Raw genomic sequence first — 19,061 nt, forward strand, 5'->3', positions numbered from 1 at the left:
CAATCTCCAAAACACTTGCAAACTCCAAAACACTTGCAAACTCCAAAACACTTGCAATCTCCAAAACACTTGCAAACTCCAAAACACATGCAAACTCCAAAACACTTGCAAACTCCAAGACACTTGCAAACTCCAAAACACATGCAAACTCCAAAACACTTGCAAACTCCAAAACACATGCAAACTCCAAAACACTTGCAAACTCCAAAACACTTGCAAATTCCAAAACACATGCAAACTCCAAAACACTTGCAAACTCCAAAACACTTGCAAACCCCAAAACACATGCAAATTCCAAAACACAACGGAAGTGCTCCAGGACGCTAGGGGCAGTGTTGAGCTTTTGTTACCTAGTAACTACACAAGCCAGGAAGTACCAATGACCGGATTTGGGCTGTATCCCAATTCAGGGTCTGCAGCCTTAAAGGCCGCATTTTAAGGCCGATTACGTCACAGCGACACGACGAAGGCTGTCCCAATTCAAAGGCTGCTCGAAATACGGCCCTCAAATGCGTCCTTAATTTCCCTGAATTTTAAGGATGGGTCGGTGTAGCCTTCATGGCCCAACATATCCCAGATTTCATAGCGCGGCGGTGGTGTGGATAATTTTGCCGAGAAAAACAGTGGAAGCGGAGCCGCCGAAGAGTAAACTTTCAGAAGTAAGTACTGAATATTATGTCACTTATTTATGCGCAAATGTTTTTATAATGAAGAACATTAAAACTTTACTGTTGGCCACATGTCGGGAAAGTTATGTGACATTAGCGATGTTTGTACTAACTTGGTTTTAAAGCCTTTACTTCAAAATATACGCCGTTCAATAGTTGACTTTAATCTTACAGAGAATGTGATGATTTTATGGATAATTAAAGTCAGTCATATATCCACAAACACAACAAGCTGAAAGTCAGTGATGCTGCTCGGTTTGCAGTCCTGAATATCACAGCACAAGCAGGATTCACTGCACTGTTAATGTTAGCTATGTTATATTGCTGCCTCTGTTTGGTGGTGTCGAGCCAAACGGACTTTAACGTGTGTTTGAACGAGCTGACGGTTCACTCGTTACGCTGAAAGAAAGATGCTTTAATCACAGGAGTCACACATGTGTCCACTGTACCATCTGGGAACTCTTCTTGTTTCGTAATAACACAATCCTCCTTCTTTTGTGCTGTTTTGTAGCAGTGTATACACCTGAGACTGTCATCTGTCTGTCTGTCCTGCACTCTCTCTCTTTTTCTTTCTCTCTGATTGTGTAATAAAAGTATGAACATTCATTAATAAGTTACACTTGTGTTTGAATCCTGCAGCTTATCACACATTTGATTTCCATGTGTGACAACTGCAAGTGTCCAGAGTGAGGACAGACTGAGGGACCCACTGCTGCACATCATCTGTGAGGCTTTGCACCCCTGATGATCCACCAGGACAAACTCAGCAGTGTGTGAGGAAGAGGAAGAGCCAGCAGCAGCTGACAGATGGAGAGAATAGACAGACTGTTCCCTGTTTTTGAAGGACTGCTAGGAAAGTTTAACATAACTAATTGTCTGTCCTGAATCAGTCTTATTAGGTAATGTTCAAATAATTTGATCATTCCAGTGTTTGCAGTGTGGGAGAAAGTACTCAGGTCCTTCAAGTTACACACTATGAAAGGCAGCAACAAGTTTAATATTCAGAAACCTAAAGTATGTATCAGCAGCAGAATGGAGCTAAAAATAAATGTTTGTTTCAGTTCTATGAAGCTTTGAGTATTTTGGATTAGTAGCACTGCTGTGTTTGTTGCATCATATTGCTGTAATTGTTTATATGCTTTATATATTCTGAGGTAAGTTGATCTATAGTGTTACATCATATTCTATAAGGATGTTATGTGTTTGTATACTTTCTGCCCAGTTTGACCCATTTAGCAGAAGTCAGCCTGTTTAAGGCTCTGATATCTATTCTGTATGACTTAAAGCAGTTATGACATGGTATGATTTTCTCACCCAATAAAGGAATATTCAATATATCAGTCTACTCTACATTTTTATCAGAAACAGTTATCACAGCTTGTACATTTTCTTTTTATGAATATATGTAAGCAATGAGCCAAATTTAGTAATGCCAACATACTGAAGGAACAACATTTGTCTCTTATATATGATACACCTATATATGCACTGTCAAAGATACTTGTCTTTGAGTGAAGATTTAAGGTGATAAGACATATAAATAACTGCAACTTGAATCTGTACTGAGGCTCAGTATTTGACACAGAGTTCATGTTCACTGCTGTAATAGCTAATAATGATTAATATAATAACTATAATATTGGCCATATTATACTTACATTACCAAAGTGATATGACTTTAGTCTCATGAACAACATTAGCTAATTGTTATTTACTAACTAATCTTAAATGACTGTTCAGTACAGAAATGAAGCCCAACAATCATGTTTTACTGTCCCGTGGTCTCAGCCTCAGATACTTATCAAATCACACAAAGCTCTTGTAGAAACAAACAAACAAATGAACAAAATATGTTCTCCTTCATTTCTGTCAAACAAAGTTGTATGACACGTTTCCAGCGGTTAGTATCATGGTTGCTAGGCAACCTGGGAAGCGCGACGGAGACTAGACCGTCCCATACAGACAAACTTGCCGTTTATTTTGCAAATCGAGCTCAACACTGCCCCTAGCGTCCTGGAGCACTTCCGTTGTGTTTTGGAATTTGCATGTGTTTTGGATTTTGCAAGTTTTTGGATTTTGCAAGTGTTTTGGAGTTTGCAAGTGTTTTGGATTTTGCAAGTGTTTTGGAGTTTGCAAGTGTTTTGGAGTTTGCAAGTGTTTTGGATTTTGCAAGTGTTATGGAGTTTGTGCGTCTTTTGGAGTTTGCAAGTGTTTTGGAGTTTGCATGTGTTTTGGAGTTTGCAAGTGTTTTGGAGTTTGCAAGTGTTTTGGAGTTTGCATGTGTTTTGGAGTTTGCAAGTGTTTTGGAGTTTGCATGTGTTTTGGAGTTTGTAAGTGTTTTGGAGTTTGCAAGTGTTTTGGAGTTTGCAAGTGTTATGGAGTTTGTGCGTCTTTTGGAGTTTGCAAGTGTTTTGGAGTTTGCAAGTGTTTTGGAGTTTGCAAGTGTTTTGGAGTTTGCAAGTGTTTTGGATTTTGCAAGTGTTATGGAGTTTGTGCGTCTTTTGGAGTTTGCAAGTGTTTTGGAGTTTGCATGTGTTTTGGAGTTTGCAAGTGTTTTGGAGTTTGCAAGTGTTATGGAGTTTGTGCGTCTTTTGGAGTTTGCATGTGTTTTGGAGTTTGCAAGTGTTTTGGAGTTTGCAAGTGTTTTGGAGTTTGCAAGTGTTTTGGAGTTTGCAAGTGTTTGGGAGTTTGCATGTGTTTGGAAGTTTGCAAGTGTTTGGGAGTTTGCATGTGTTTGGGAGTTTGCATGTGTTTGGGAGTTTGCAAGTGTTTGGGAGTTTGCAAGTGTTTGGGAGTTTGCATGTGTTTGGGAGTTTGCATGTGTTTTGGAGTTTGCAAGTGTTTTGGAGTTTGCAAGTGTTTTGGAGTTTGTACGTGCTTTGTCTCTAAGGGCCACCGTACTTATGTGATGATTACTTGTCCAAAGAAAAAGACAAAGTTATATTAAAAAACTGTAAGTTTTGGACATTTGCTTATATGCAGCAACCAACATAGTATGTCAGTCACTAAAAATTACAGGGCCCCTGCAGGAGCTACACCTACTTCCTCCTCATATACTTTGTTTGTGGTGTGAAGAAGAAGAACAGATTCATCATCAAAGTAATGGTGAGTGCTTATATTGATCATGCAGCTTCAGGGTCACTGCAGTCAGCATTTTGGGGCAGCAGTGACAAGGCTGCTAAATTCTGAAAAGGTTATATCACATAATTAATCAAAATTGATTTCTAATGTCAGATTAAATGTCCACCGCTGGCGACCCCAGTTGCTATGGTGAAAGGCTGAATGGTGATATGGCTGCATGGGAGAGGTGTTTTCATGTATTGCCAAGCTCTACACTTCGCTAGTTGTGAACAAGCTGAGTAGCTCATTAGTGTAGCTGATTGTACAATTGCAGTCAGGTCCATTGAAATTTGGACAATGAAATTTGGACATTTTCTTTTGTAATTTTGCCTCTGTACAAGGGATTTTAAACCCAGCAATCAAGATGTGATTGAAGTGCAGACTTTCAGCTGTAATTCAAGGGTTTTAACAAAATTATTGCAGGAATTACAGCTATTTTTGTAGAATAGCTCCACACGTTCAGAGGGACTTGAAGAACAATTCAAGAACATCCGGCTTCTTTGCTTTCAGAAACTCTGGAGTTGCTTTTGCCGCATGCTTGGGTCATTATGCATTTGTACTTTGAAACTCTGTCCAATCGGTTTTCCAGCATTTAGCTGAATCTGAGCAGAGAATCTGTACATGTCACAATTCATTCTGCTACTTCTATCAGGAGACCGATCACCAATAAACGTTAATGACCCAGTTCCACTGGCAGCTGTACATGCCATAGCTACTGCCACCATTCATTTTTTTTCAGCTTTATTTAAAAAGGTACAGTGACAGGAAAGCAGAGGGAGAGAAAGAGGGGAAGATATGTGGTAAAAGGTCGTGGGTCAGATTCGAACCCAGGCCAGCCGCTCTCAGCTATGCAAGATATGATTACCTGCTTATCCCATCGAGCTAAACTGGCACCCTGCTGGCCCCATGTTATCAGATAATGCAGCATGCTTCAGATCAAGAGGTTTTTCTCTCTTTCTCTATACTTTATTCTTCTTGTCTTTCTGATACAAGTTAACAAGTTAATCTTGGTTTCATTTGCGTGAGGAATTTCTCCAGCATCGTGCAGGCTCTTTTAGGTGTTCTCTGGCAAATTCAAATCCGGTCTTCCTGTTAATTAATCTAACCAGGGGTTTGCAGCTTGTCATAAACCGTCTGTATTTCCATTCATGCAGGTGTCTCTTGATTGTAGATCTTAGTAATGATACCTCTACGAGATTGATCTTGACTTGGTTAGATGTTGTTTTTTTTTCTTAATCACAGAAATGGTTATCATCCACTTTATTTGTCCTCTGTGGATTTGCTGTCTCTCTCAACTCTCTAATCATCTTCACTCTCATCAGCCACTCGTTGGACCTCATACTGAGAGTTCCAGAGAAAAGAATCAAGTTTAACATTTGGAATCGATACTTGGGGACTTTTGATAAAATCAGTTGTTCAAATCACGCAATACTTTTGTCAAACCGTTTGAATTCAAGCAAATCATGTGTAAAGAAAGAGGAGGTCCTGGAGCTCTGGCCTAATGTTTTAAATTTTGTAAAGTTTATAGTTTATCTTTTTGGCTTTTAGGCTGGTTACTTTTATGTTGTGTTGTATTCTGTTTACATCTCAAGTACTGTGTTTATTTCTTTGTGATTCAGTTTAAATTACGAGAAACTTTTGTTTCTTGTTAATTCTTTGTCTCTGTCCCTCATTTGTTACTTCCTGTTATATTCTAGGACTCCTTTGTCTCTTGTGCTTTGTATTTAGTTTTATTTCCTCCTTGTCTCATCACCTAAATTCTGTTCACCCGTGCATCACATCCATCAGCTGTCCTCACTTTTCCTTATTGTCCTCTTGTGTCATGTCTGTTTTGGCTCAGTGTGTCTTCCCTGTCATGTTACTGTACATTCCTGTATGGGCTTTGTCATTTGGAATTTGGACTTTTCCACCTGTTTGAATAAAAGTGCATTTTTTGTTTATTGTGTTGTCTGCATTTGGGTCCCTCTCCTACAAACCTGTGATAAAATGTCCATCTGCTCTGTATTTTTACAGACTCTGGTTGTCACACTGACAGAGCAGATAATTCACACATTAAAAGACTTGATTTAAATATTTCTAATATGTCTTCAACAGCAAAAAGTCAGATGGCTGATATAACTTTGAAGTACACGATGAAAAACTAAAACCTTCCTCTTCAAGCATAAACTTGTGCCTACACATCCTTTATACACTTTTTGGCTTTTGTATAACTGATCACATATTTATTGTCTGGATGTGAGCTGCGCGTGATACTTCAGTGCCATCCATCTTCAGCAGCCTACTTACCCGACTCATCCTTTTATGCCATTTTGTTGGATAATCCCCGAAGCAATCTCATTTTCGTAGCGAGTCATCAGAAGTTGAATGGACCTAAAATAAAGCCCGAAGTAGTATTTTGGTATTCCCTTCCTGCAACCAGCTCATTCTGATGAGACAAAGAAATTGAGAATTGTTAAAACACCGGCGTGGTCAGGGTCAATCGAGGCAGCTTCCACTCTGACAACAACTGCCTGCGAGCTGACAGGTTGAGAGATGTTTTTAAATCTCTTTTTTCCCTCCCTCAGGGCTGTCAGCTGCAGTCAGATCTCACACTTCCATTCCTGTTTATGCCTGTTCTTCAAATCCGATTTAGCTGTTCCTTCGTATACTCCAGAAGCCAGAGATGCAGTGGACATAAATGGCTTTACTACCCTCTTGCTTATCAGCACATTTCATTGTGCTCCACCTGATTTCCTGAGCTGGTGTTACTATTTTACTCATTTGCAGATGAAATTGTGTGCAGCTTATTTCTGTGCCATGCTGATTTTAGCTTAAGTGGAGGTTTTTTTGTTCATTGTGAATACATTTTGCTTCTCAGAGGAGCCTCTTGGATGAGTATTGTTGCTCTGCTCTCCCTTCCACAGATATTCAGTAACCTGTGTTTTCATGGTTTTGTGTAAAACCCACTTTACATTCTCCACCTGTCCAAAAACCTGGCCTCTTACATCCTGAAACGCTTTGCTTGGATCAAATATGCGTCTCCTCCTTAGTGCTTTCCCTTTTCTTAGTGCTTGTCTGTGTGTCTGAAACTGCGAGTGTGTTTGTGTGTGTGTGTGTGTGTGTGTGTGTGTGTGTGTGTGTGTTTCTGCATCATTATATTCATCCCAGTACTGTGTAATTGAAGTGGAAAGAGAGGGCACAGACGGTGAAAGAGTCAGAGCAGATAGCGAAAGACAAACTGTGACCAGCACTCTGGCTGCTGTGTGATCCAGATAGACGGGGCTTGTAGCTCTACGTCAGAGTCTCTCAGGGCTGCCAGCCAAGATGTTAGGGAGAAAAGTCCGTCAGGTAGAGGTGTTTCTTCATTCATGACAGAGCCCATCTCAAACAGTCCTGGATGACAAGCTGTGATGAGTAGAGCCTGTCATTTACTATGACAGTGTGGTGAGTTATGTTTTAAAGAAAGCATACATAATATAAAACCGATATAATATACCCTTTAAAACATTGCTAACTAGGCAAGAAGCATGATAGAATGCCTGTTTCTCCTAGAATGGCATTAATAAGCTCTGTTACGCAGGCTACAAGCATCGTAGGTGAAACAGGAAGCTGGATCTGGTAGAACTGTTTTACCATCGCATGCAGTTTCTTTTTAAATAAATGTTTCAGCTCAGGTTAGTGGGCCCAAGAGCCCAATGCAAGAATCGGGTCTTATTGGCAAAAAATTGAGATTTACTTTCAACTGGCAGGTTTAAGGTTACAAATGACTCCACAGTGTGCTGGCAGCATATACAAGCCAGGTCCACAGCAGGCAAGTTGGCTCCCCGCACACCAAAAATAAAACAATCTCGTGACTCATTTTGACTTAACAAGTGTTATTGGATCTCGTGGATCACATTTATTTTGCATGAAAAAACAGCATTTGAAAAATATTTTGCATTTTACAGATGCTTATTTTCCAGTTATTGTGTTGATAGTACACATTCCAGTAACATTTTTGTGCTTGGTCCTCCATTCAATAAACAATATCTTATTTTTAAACATGTAATTGCCAAGTTCTCAATAATAAGATAACCTTTTTAAAGCTTAACACCACAAAATATTGTCTTGGGTTTGGTCCAGTGGTGTATTTATTATTTATCTAATGCAGTATCCCTGCCATAGAAACTGTTATGTCCCTAAGTAAAGAGTTAGATTCTAAATTTAGGTTTAAAAATATTCACACTTTCAGCTGCTCTACAATTTATTAACTGACTTTTCCAGGTGTTCAGATCATCTAACAGCTACATGAAAGATCAATTTGCCCAAACATCATCCAAACCCAATTTAAGACAACACAATAGCAAGTCAATGTGAAAGGTATGTGCTTATCAGACATGTGTGCAGTGCCAAATGTTTTAGACATTAATAAACAATGTCTGTGATTCACTTATGTGGCGATGAAAGGCATAAATAGCTATTTATGCCTTTCTTTTGGTTATTTGCCAAGTTGTTGGCTGCCACACACTAAGATGTGTTTGCATTTGGCATAAACATACACTGTTTGGCAAACCAAAATAAAAATGTAAGAGTGTCGACCATTTGCTACAGGTGTAAGGTGGTAGAAGAAGTGCTAAACGTTTTACATGAGAACATGTGAGATGCCAGGAAGCAACAGAGAAGAAGTCTACTCTGAGCTTTTAATGTTGTTTCACTTTGATCAGTTTAAGCTTCAATAACTTGGCATATTATTGATATGCAGAAAGAAGAACAGGCCTTTGGTTTTGCTGCACTGTCCTTACTTCATTTTGTGCGTGTGTGTGTGTGTGTGTGTGTGTCCCAGCAGATGTTATGGAGGGGAAGAGCGCCATTCTGCTGGGGATGAGTCAGTGGAACTCAAATGACCTGGTGGAGCAGATCGAAACGCTGGGACACATGGAGGACCAGTCACACGGTAATTTCTGCACACACACACACACACACACACACACACACACACACACACACACACACACACACACACACACACACACACACACACACACACACACACACAGACATCAGCACAGTGATGTTTTTACACTGCTCACACATCCATAGTGAAGGTCCAAATTGCCTGGAATGATAGTGAAAATTTCCTACTGAATGATGATAATAGCGGCCAGATCGTAAATGGACTGTAGCTTGTATTTAAAGCTACATTAAGTCATTTTTGACCACTAAGGGCCAAAAGAAGTGAAAGAACTGCCCTGATTTCATCTTATTAAGTCATAATGAGTACAGGGTAATATTTTCTAACTTTGAACTGCAGACCCAAAATAGCCCTCAGTGTGTGTTTGCTACCAGGGGGCACGGAGGCCTTTTGCACAGTAAGATATCTTCTTTGAGGCAGTTTTATAACTCTTACAGGTCATCAGATTTCTTGCAATTTATAGTTTTTTGCAGAATAAAATGATAAATAATTATAATGATGCCAGGTGTCGACTCTTCCATGTATTTGATTGGCCAGCATTAGTGTCCACTTGACACTAATAGATACTATGATAGAATACATGGTTAACACGTATTGGCCTTTGAAGGTTTTGTTCCCAACAATAAATCCTTAGGAAAATATCCATATTTTAAGCAGCTTGACCTTCGTCACCGGGACTTGTGTGCTCTTTTAGTGTCAGACAGGTAGTGCAAACTTTGTTTAACCAGGCTCTTTTGCAGGAAACATCATAAGCATAATTTTAGAGACGTAGAAATCCAATTTCCCTGTGCTGATTCTAGTCACTTTAGTCAAAGCTCAAAGGCTGGCAGTCACTGTATCCAGTCACATAACCAAGTATCAAATCAGTTAAATCACTGAATCAGATTTATTCAGTTCATTAGTGTCTTGTGTTCAGGGCAACATCTCATATTTGGTCCACTAAAAACTTGCATATAAATGCATTGCAAATAAGGTTATGAGATTAACACCATTATATTGACAGAGTTTCACGATGATGATTGTTTCTGTAGTTATCATGATTTCTTAATGTGGTTTTAACGAGAAAGTAGAATATTATGAATTACAGATCAGTTGAAAACAGTGGAGGTGGTACTCACAGTTGCTAGTAACAAACAAGAGCTGCTGGTGTTTTGGACAATGGCTATTCGGATTCAATACAGCCAGTTCACATCAAAGATCTGGTGACAAAAGGCAATTTTACACATGAACTTTGGACAATTTCAGGAGAATCAGGCTGGGATGTTTTCTGGAGTTTCCACAACAGAAAATTGACCATTTCAGATGCATTTGCTCTCTGAGAAAGGAGGTGAGAGAGAGACCTGAATGTGCACCAGGCAGCAAACATAAGACTTACTCACCAGCAGTGAATGCATCAGGTTAATCTGACATCACATGGACTTTGTAAATAGGGAGCTGGCAGGTTAAACATTGGCTAATGTCCGATCTGGGCACATCTGTCAGGTAAGTCATAGAGAAGTTCAGGGATGCAGAGAATGTGTGAAAATAGCTTAAGCTTTGTTTGTCCTCCACTGTAAATCAAAATTATAACAACAATAAAGAAACGCAGGTTTAAAGCTGGACAGACCTCCAGAGTTCGCATCACTGTATTATTCAATCAATCTGGGAAAACACCAGCTATTGTCTGGTATCTTAAGCCGCTGAGAACAGCAAACAATGTTTAGAGGGCTTTGATGAAGCCAGCGGATGTTTAGACAATGGATAATGTTGATGTCCAGGTCAACACTTGTGTTCCACATGCCAGTCAGTGTTTCTAGTCTTTGTATACATGTGCTTATAATTAAAACAGCTAATAAAAAGCAACTCTTGTCATACAATGGCTGACAAGACAATAGTAGAGATTGTATTTTGCGTTCTTCTTCTGCTCTCTACATGGACTGCATTAGGATGCACAGACAGAATTGTTCAGTACTGTACCTACAAAATGTCTACAAACAGAAACCAGAGAGCTGTGGGAGCAAATGTAGTATGTGTTGTCCATTGCCTAGACAGTCTACATGATTTTATGCAGGAATATGTTTACAGAGATTATGTTATTACCAGTGACCGCTTCACATTACACTGAGTTCTTTGATGCCAGCCTAATATCGGAAAGGGTGATTAACTTAGGCATAATTTAAAGTGGAAGAGACCGGGTCAGGCTACCTTGCATGTGGTGAATATTTTGTAATTGATCAGTTAGATAACAAGAATATTTTGAAAGCAGCTAATAAACACGAGGCTGGCAGAGATATGTACTTGGATGCCTGCGGAAAAAAAATCACTGAGCATGAAACATGCATATCTGCGTTCATTCTTTGTGCTCCTCAGTTTGTTTGTGTGCATGCAAAGCATCTGATAAAACACAATTCTTTACAAGCAGCAACGTTCTAATATTTTTTTCAGTTCTATTCAAGACTGTCGCTAAATTTTAAACAAGACCATGGATGGCTTGATCTCATATATGTCGGATGCTTTGTACTTTCTTCTTATCTGGCGCATCCTCACAGGAAATAAGAGTTAAAGACGCAGAAAAAAGTACATACAGGAACATTTTTATTACATTTCAATGAACAGAACTTCCTTTGATTTTAAAGATTTAGCATTTTCTTTCTTTTCTGCTTAGTTTTACGTCTACCCTTCCCTTGTGCTTTCACTTCAAGGTCCTCAGGATTAACACAGGAACTGCTGCACTTTATTTTTGGATAAAAAGACTTTTTCTTGAATTTTTCTTAGCGAATGAGCTTTTTTTAATCACAATCGAGAAAATCAATGAACGTCTACATCTACATTCTTTGTGTTTTGAGAAAATAAGAAGATGCTCTCCCAGTACGGAGCAGTATAAATATTTATGAAACAAAGAGTACTGACAGGAGGAACATAATCTTTCAACAGTTTTCATATTCAGACTTCAGATCGAGTGGTTCGTCTAACAAATTCTCCCTGTGAGAAATTTATTTGATTACGTTCTTTTGTGAAACTCTCCTGCGTGGTTATCTAACTCTAATGAATTACATATTGCCCAGAGATTTAACGCTACAGTATTTCTCAGACAAAAAGACAAGTTCAGTGTGTGCCTTCAAAGATCATAAATCAGTTCAGGGATTTATCCACATCAGTGGCTTTTAATAGAACAGAAGGGAATGAATTGAGATGACATTCAGAGATGAAAATTGATGTCAATGTTTTCTAACCTTTTTTAAAAAAAAATACTATAATATAGTTATATATTTGAAGGTTAAGTGCGGGAATTTACTTATTAACATGTAATAAAAATAATTTAAGCTCCATAGAAAATGTTCTGTGGGCAAAACACAGTGTAGACATTAATAAAATTTCCTATGCCGATAGCACACGCTTATTGCATGGCACTTTTTTTTTCTTGGTCTTGTTTACTGAGAAATGGACTGGCCCTCTTTGCAAAGGTCATTTCTGAAGTTTGACAAACTGGAGTGGATGCTTTTAATCAGTGCAGTTCAGTGGGGGTGCAGCCTGGTCCTGCAGAGATGAAAGAAGCTGCTCCTGCAGGAAAGCTGTACCCAAGTCATGTGGTGCTAACTGGAGAATTATATATAAAATGATGTCTTCTTTACAGCCACTCACAGATCAACAGACCTCTTAGTAAACTAGTCATGACACGTGATGAGCTCATTGTAGCAGTACTATTTGGAGTGTCACGGTAGCAGTCTGTTTTCGTCAAAGTAAATGATTTAAGATCTGTCTTATTTGTTAAAGGTTCATATCATTTATTTTCCTGTGCCACTGCCATCCATCATTCTCTTTGACTCCTGGCTAAATACGGATCACTGAACCGAGCTCTTGTTCTTTGTGAGAAATTCCTGTATTACTATGAAGATGGGAACTCTAGTGTACTTTAATTAAATTTCCACACATGACTATATACACCCACTGGCCACTTTATGTACCCCTTTCGGTAGCTTGTTGGATAACCGTTTGCCTATTGGGTCGAGATCTGTTGACTGTGGAAGCTGTTTGAGTACAATAAACTCATTGTCATGTTCAAGAAAGCCAGTTTGAGGTGATTTGAGCTTTGTGACATGTCTTATCCTGCTGGAAGCAGCCATCAGAAGATGGACATATCAAAACCACCACTCAGGTAGGCTGTTGCATTTAAACAACGCTGAATTTGTATTAAGGAGCCAAAATTATGGGAAGGAAATGTCCCTCACTCCATTACACCACCACCACGAGCAGCCTAAACCACTGATACAAAGCAGGATGGATCCACATGGATCCAAGTTGTGTTCTTCAAGGCTCATCATCCCAGGTACCTGGTGTGGTCTTCTGTTGCTCTAGACCACCTTCTTCACAGTTTGAATGTTGTGCTTTCAGAGATGCTCGTCTGCATACATTTAAATCACGTTGCCTTCTTATCAGCTGAAAACAGTCTGATAAGATTCTGATTCTGCTCTGATCTAATGCATCATCAAATCATTTTCACTCAGAAAATTTGCTGCTCACTGGATGTTTTTTTTCTTTTTTTGGACCATTCTTCCTAAACCCTAGAGATGGCTGTGCATGAAAATCCCAGTAGATCAGCAGATCAGATACTCAAATACTCAGGTCAGCAGGTCTGGCACCAGCAGCCATGTCACATTCAAGTCACATGAATCACCTTACTTCCCCATGCTGAGTTTGAACTTCAGCAGGTCATCTATTCCGAGTCTACGTTCCTAAATGCATTGAGTTTCTGCTGTGTGATTTTGCTGATTAGATATTTGATTCAATGAGCAGCTGAACTTGTGATTCTAATAAAGTGGCCAGTGAATAGAGGCAAATATCTTAAAATATAATAAAAGAGAAAGTCAGCTTGTCAGTTTCCTTTTTTAGGCATTAAGCACACAGGTATAGTTGCAAGTCAAACGTCAAAACTCCCTTTTAACAGGAAGAGCAGTCTTTGGAGTGCGGCCACCATGGTTCTGGTGACAACAAAGTAAGGACAGAAAGAAAGGGGAGACAACACTTGAGCCAGAGATACCTGCAGAAAGATCCAAAGAGAGCACGGACAAAGAGGAGGAAGTATAAAATATGGAAATGAGATGCAGTTGTGGCATATAAATGCATGGGGAGTGAAAGAGGAAATTAGAAGAGAGGAGCTCAGTGCATCCTGGGCAATTCACCAACAGCCTGAGCCTAATTAAAGGATTGTTCAGGGTCACATGAGCTAAAGTTAAAAGCAAAAAGGAAAGTTTAGAGCCCAGTAATAAAAGTAGAGAGGTTTCCTGAGCCCAAACTCACGAGGAGCGCATCCTGATCGCTGAAGGCTCTGCCTCCCATTTTACTTTCAGAAACTCACAAGTCAGCCAAACTCTGAGAACAAAGTGCTGTATTGTGATAATATGGTACTATGAGGTCTTTAAGATATGATGGGACTGATCATTTAGAACTTTATGTTAGAGGAGGGATTTTAAATTTAATTCTGCATATAACAGAGATCCAATGAAGAGACATGAATATGAGAGAACTATGACCTCTGCGGCATTTTGCACAAGCTGAAAGCTTTTCAGGGAGCTATCAGAACATGCTGTAAGGACTGTGACAATATTGCATTGTTGAGAGAAGGCAAGCCTGGAGATACAGTTGTGGTCAGAAGATTACTTACACTAATTGTAAGCATGAATGTCATGGTAATTTTGGACTTTAAAGGATTATTTTAACTGTTCTGTTTCAATTGTAGAATGATTATACATCTAATGACTTTAAAAAACAAGCATTATTTTGGAAATAATTAAAAGTTAACTTTCTGGTACGTATGTCACAACATCACAAGTGTGATTATATCTGAGTGAATTTATTTGCATTTGTAGAGAAGTCTAGAATCTCAAACATCTGCACATGATCTACCCAATTTCCTTCGGGGCCAACCTTCGGGATCAATAAAGTTTTATTGAATCGAAGTGAGTTGAATGATCAATGACACAGATTACTTTACGAGTAATCGGATAAAACATCTCAGAGTTCAAAGAGGGACTTGGAGTAAAGGGAAGGGGGATGACATAAAACATCAAATAGAAGTATAACTTTGTGTTTTCCAATATTGCTGTTAGCCATGGCATTAGTTATAACAAAGTTTAATCCTGGGTTGATTAATGATGTTCGGAGCTTAAGAATCTTGATTTTAACCCTTTTATCGGATTTGAACAGCTTGACACTGACATGTGATGAAGTTTGTATGACTGTTTGTGAACAGCTAAAATTGCATATTTGCGCACCCCACAAACATATCTGGTTATCTAGCTGTAGAACTGGAAGGAGACTAGAGAGAGTTGTTGATTGGGCACGACAGGAGGATTATGTAGTGATCGCTTTCCTGCCATTGCTGTCAGCTGATGTAAGTCTTTCAGATCTTAGCTCATAGAAGTCAGATAAAAAAAGCACTTTCTTTATGCACCATTACTTCAGTAATGTCAGGGTGTCTGATGCTGGTAGGCACATCTGTGATTTATGAAAATTTAAGTATACTTAGTGTCCGTTAAAGAAAATAGCCCAGCTATACTGTAGGCAACAAGGGATATGTTGCCTTCAGTGCATTATTAGAAGTACAGTACATTAAATCTGTGAAGGTCTTAAGCTGCAGTCTTTGCATTCTTTGAGAGGATGAACTGAGAAAACACGAGTCATGTCTGAAACACTGCAAGTGTCCCTGCCAAATAGAAAAGAGGCACAATTTACATGACCCTGCTTTAATGAAATCAGAAGCTTCGTCACATGTGTGTAAGCAATAATAATATTGCGCACATATGCTTTCCATGAAACATATTTTCTAACTATATCTATGACATCTTGTTCCACAGAGCCTATAAGAGGGGAAGTAAATAGAGAACATTTTTTCGTTGCTGTTGAGAATGTTATTTTAACTTTCTGGGGACATTTGTAATTACATTCTCTCTCTCTTCCACTCAGTCTTTACGTCAAACATACTCAACACGAAAACACTCTCCATTACTCGCGCTAGGGCTGGGCTATATCATACCGTTCACGGTAATACCGGTGTAATTTTGGGCACGATAGGAAAATGAAATATCACGATAGAATATGGGTAAAACGCGCGTGTGCAGTGCCTTTGTTTACATACGCACATGGCGGCGACGCAGAATGAGAAGAGCGAAAGTGGATCGTTAAATGAAACTGATGAACCAGAATTGGTTTGTAAAAATGCTGCAACTTCAGCGGTGTGGAACTAGTTTAGCTTTCGTCCGTCAGATACACAACAAAGCACTATTTTTGGTAGAGCATGCTAGCGGGCCGTCGTTATTACCGTGTTGTTTGGAAAATACGGCACACTTAAAATCAATCCTTTGATTTTTCTGAAAATCGACAGCGCCCCTTATAATCCCGTGTGCCTTATGTATGAATTCTGGCTGTGTTTACTGACCTCGAAACGATTTTATGTCGTACATGGCGCTCGAAAATCTGTCAAATGTTTTAGTACGACTTTGCTAAGCTACAAACCCGCACCGCTTGATGGATTGTCGGAGCGTTACGGCTGTCGTAGGCAGGCACCTCGCGGAGTGATACGTACTGTGCTTCAACATAATATTACCGTGTTGTGTGTGTGTATAACCTCTTTTTAAGTTTTGTGGATATTATACATGGTTATGCTGAGGATATGTCGGCCAATTTCCACTGGAAATGCCTTTTAGTTAAACTGTCAGCAAGGAATTTGCACTGTTACATGTTTATATAACTTTAATGCACATAAAAAACCAGCTGCTTGTTTAAGTGAAAATACATTGATGGGTTTTTGCACTAATAAAGTTGTGGAGTTGTAAAGTATTTTGTCTAGTGTCAATTATATCGTCAGTTATATCGTTATCGCAAATTTTCAAATGTATATCGTGATAAATATTTTTGGTCATATCGCCCTGCTCTAACTCGCGCTGCATAAAAGTGTGTACATGCCTGGTAAGATTCTGCATGGTTTAATAGTTTGCAATCTGCTTGTGGGGGGCACAGAAGCATTAAAGATGTCAATTTAATTTTTGCATAACTGATCGAAGCAGAAAAAAAACTATAGACACAACAAGGTTAGATACAAATATATCTGGAAAATGAATTATGATTGCCAGCAGGTAATATTGTGGTGCATAAAAATACATTTTTCATTTGATGCCTTTATTAGGTTTGAATGGATATGATAGTAAGCAGAAAACATGGCGTGAGAGCTACAATATAAGATTAATATAATAAGGTTATTGAGTAAATCCAAATAGACTCTGAAGTAAATGGTTGACATTTTAACATCTCAAGTTATGGAGTGCCCCATGGCAGACATAGGGGGGTAAAAAAAGAAAGAAAAAAAACTAATAAAACAGCAGAAATGACTTGAAAAGTAGTTCCTTGAGCTTGACTCACTACCTCAGTGTCCCCTGGATGTCCTTTGCTTTTTTAGCAAGGGAAATTTGGATTTGTATCCTTTTATCAAGAAGAACAAAATGAAAGAGGAAGACCTCTGACTCTAGAGACCATTTCTTATCCTACTGAAGTAACTGATCAACATGGTGATTGAGCTGTAGAGGCTGGTAGATATGTGCAAATGGTTGGCTGATATTACACAGGACTGCCATCTCAAAATGCTTGAACCCAGGTGTGGCGTGAATAAGGCACGGCGGGACCACGGAGCAACGTTCAGAGCCATCTTTATTTAATTCACGTCACATCACAACCACACCAACCCCTGAGTCCCCGTGTTTTAACACGGCGGGCGTGATTGCGGTTGCCGTGCAGGTGCGTCCGCACGGCACCGCAGACCACGCCCCACCACATACCCCCATCGCCCGATTGAGGCCGGGGAGCAATCTGGCCGAACCTACTCCCCCCCGTGAACTGGGGCAAGACTCGGCCCAAAACATCGGCGCCCCCAGCCCCTGGCCAAGCGACGGGGGAGCGTCCATTCTGGTGGCCGCCCGCGCATCCAGCGGCGACGGCGAAGCTGGTCCGGAGGTCGGCCGCGTAGCAAGCGGACACGGCCCCACAGGCATGGCCGTGAGCTCCTGCACACAGGCGGCTGGGCAGACGTCAGGCGCGCAGAATCGACTGGTGGCAGCGAGGCTGGACTGGCCAGCCCGCCGACCCCCGGCTTAGCGGGGCTGTCCCGCTCCTCTGCCTCCAACTCCGGCTGCGCAGGCTGCCCTGGACCAGGGACCTCCATCTCCTCGCACAGCTGCTCCACCACCGCCTCCGCCACTCCCGTTTGGAGCGGCTCCCCGCGCTGCGCCTCCGCCTCCAGCAGGCACAGCCCCTCTCGCCCCTCGTCCACCTCTGGGTGGAGCGGCTCCTCTTCCTCCGGCAGGTGTAGACCCTCGCCCGCCTCGTCCTCCGCCTCCGATTGGAGCGGCTCCTCCACCTCCGATTGGAGCGGCTCCTCCACCGCTCCCGGCAGGAGCAGCCCTTCACCCGGCTGTTCCTCCTCCTCCGGCAGGCTCGGACCCCCGCGTGACTCGTCCACCACCTCCGGCTGCCGAGGTGTCCCACACAGCTCCTCCACCGCTTTCCCACCGTCAGTATACCCCGGTGTAGGTGGCGGCGTCGAGGTCGCCCAGGCCTGGAGCAGCGCTGCCAGCTCTGCCATCTTCCCCAGGTGGCGTTCGCTCTCCTTCCGCAGCTCTTCCTGTTGGCGACGCACCTCCGCCGCCTGCTTCCGCTGGGTGGCCGCTATTCCGGCCACCATCTCGGCCAGCTCTTCCCTTCCCTGGCTCTGGTAAGTACCCACCATGCCGCCTCCTGGGTTTCGGCACCAATGTGGCGTGAATAAGGCACGGCGGGACCACGGAGCAACGTTCAGAGCCATCTTTATTTAATTCACGTCACACCACAACCGCACCAACCCCTGAGTCCCCGTGTTTTAACACGGCGGGCGTGATTGCGGATGCCGTGCAGGTGCGTCCGCACGGCACCACAGACCACGCCCCACCACACCAGGTAATAACTGGGATAAATGTTGTAAATCTATGTTTCTACCCTCACCTGTGGTCACAAACTCTGTTTAGGGACTGAAAGAATGAGGTCGTGGATACAGGCGTCAGAAATGAGTGGCTGGGTTCTCTCTTAGAGATAAGGTCAAGAGCTCAGTCATTCAGGAGGCACTCAGGAGTAGAGGTGCTACTCCTCCACACTGAAAAGAGTCATTTGAGGTGGGCAAGATGTCATACCATGAGGAGGCCCAGGGGGAGACCCAGGACATGCTGGAGAGATTATATCTTTCAGCTGGCTTAGGAATGTCTTGGTGTCCCCACGGATAAGCTGGAGGAAGTGGATATAAGGGGAGGTCTGGGATTCTCTGCTTAGAGTGGTGTCCCAGCAAC

The 19,061-nt window shown here is 41.2% G+C and overlaps 1 protein-coding gene across 3 annotated transcripts in view; it reads left to right on the plus strand.

Moving 5' to 3' along the window:
- The window catches only part of pitpnm3 (PITPNM family member 3), a 113,142-nt gene that overhangs the window by 35,988 nt on the left and 58,093 nt on the right, over positions 1–19,061 (plus strand). For 2 of the 3 annotated variants that reach the window (XM_084951473.1, XM_084951471.1), the window contains exon 3: positions 8,590–8,700. In XM_084951473.1, the coding sequence (XP_084807599.1) occupies positions 8,590–8,700 (111 nt within the window). The remainder of the gene's footprint in view (positions 1–8,589; positions 8,701–19,061) is intronic. The other variant, XM_084951472.1, reaches the window with a different exon arrangement.

This window comes from Perissodus microlepis, chromosome 14 (assembly GCF_051167445.1).
Source record: "Perissodus microlepis isolate ML-2025 ecotype Zambia chromosome 14, ASM5116744v1, whole genome shotgun sequence".
In the NCBI taxonomy this organism is placed as follows: domain Eukaryota; kingdom Metazoa; phylum Chordata; class Actinopteri; order Cichliformes; family Cichlidae; genus Perissodus; species Perissodus microlepis.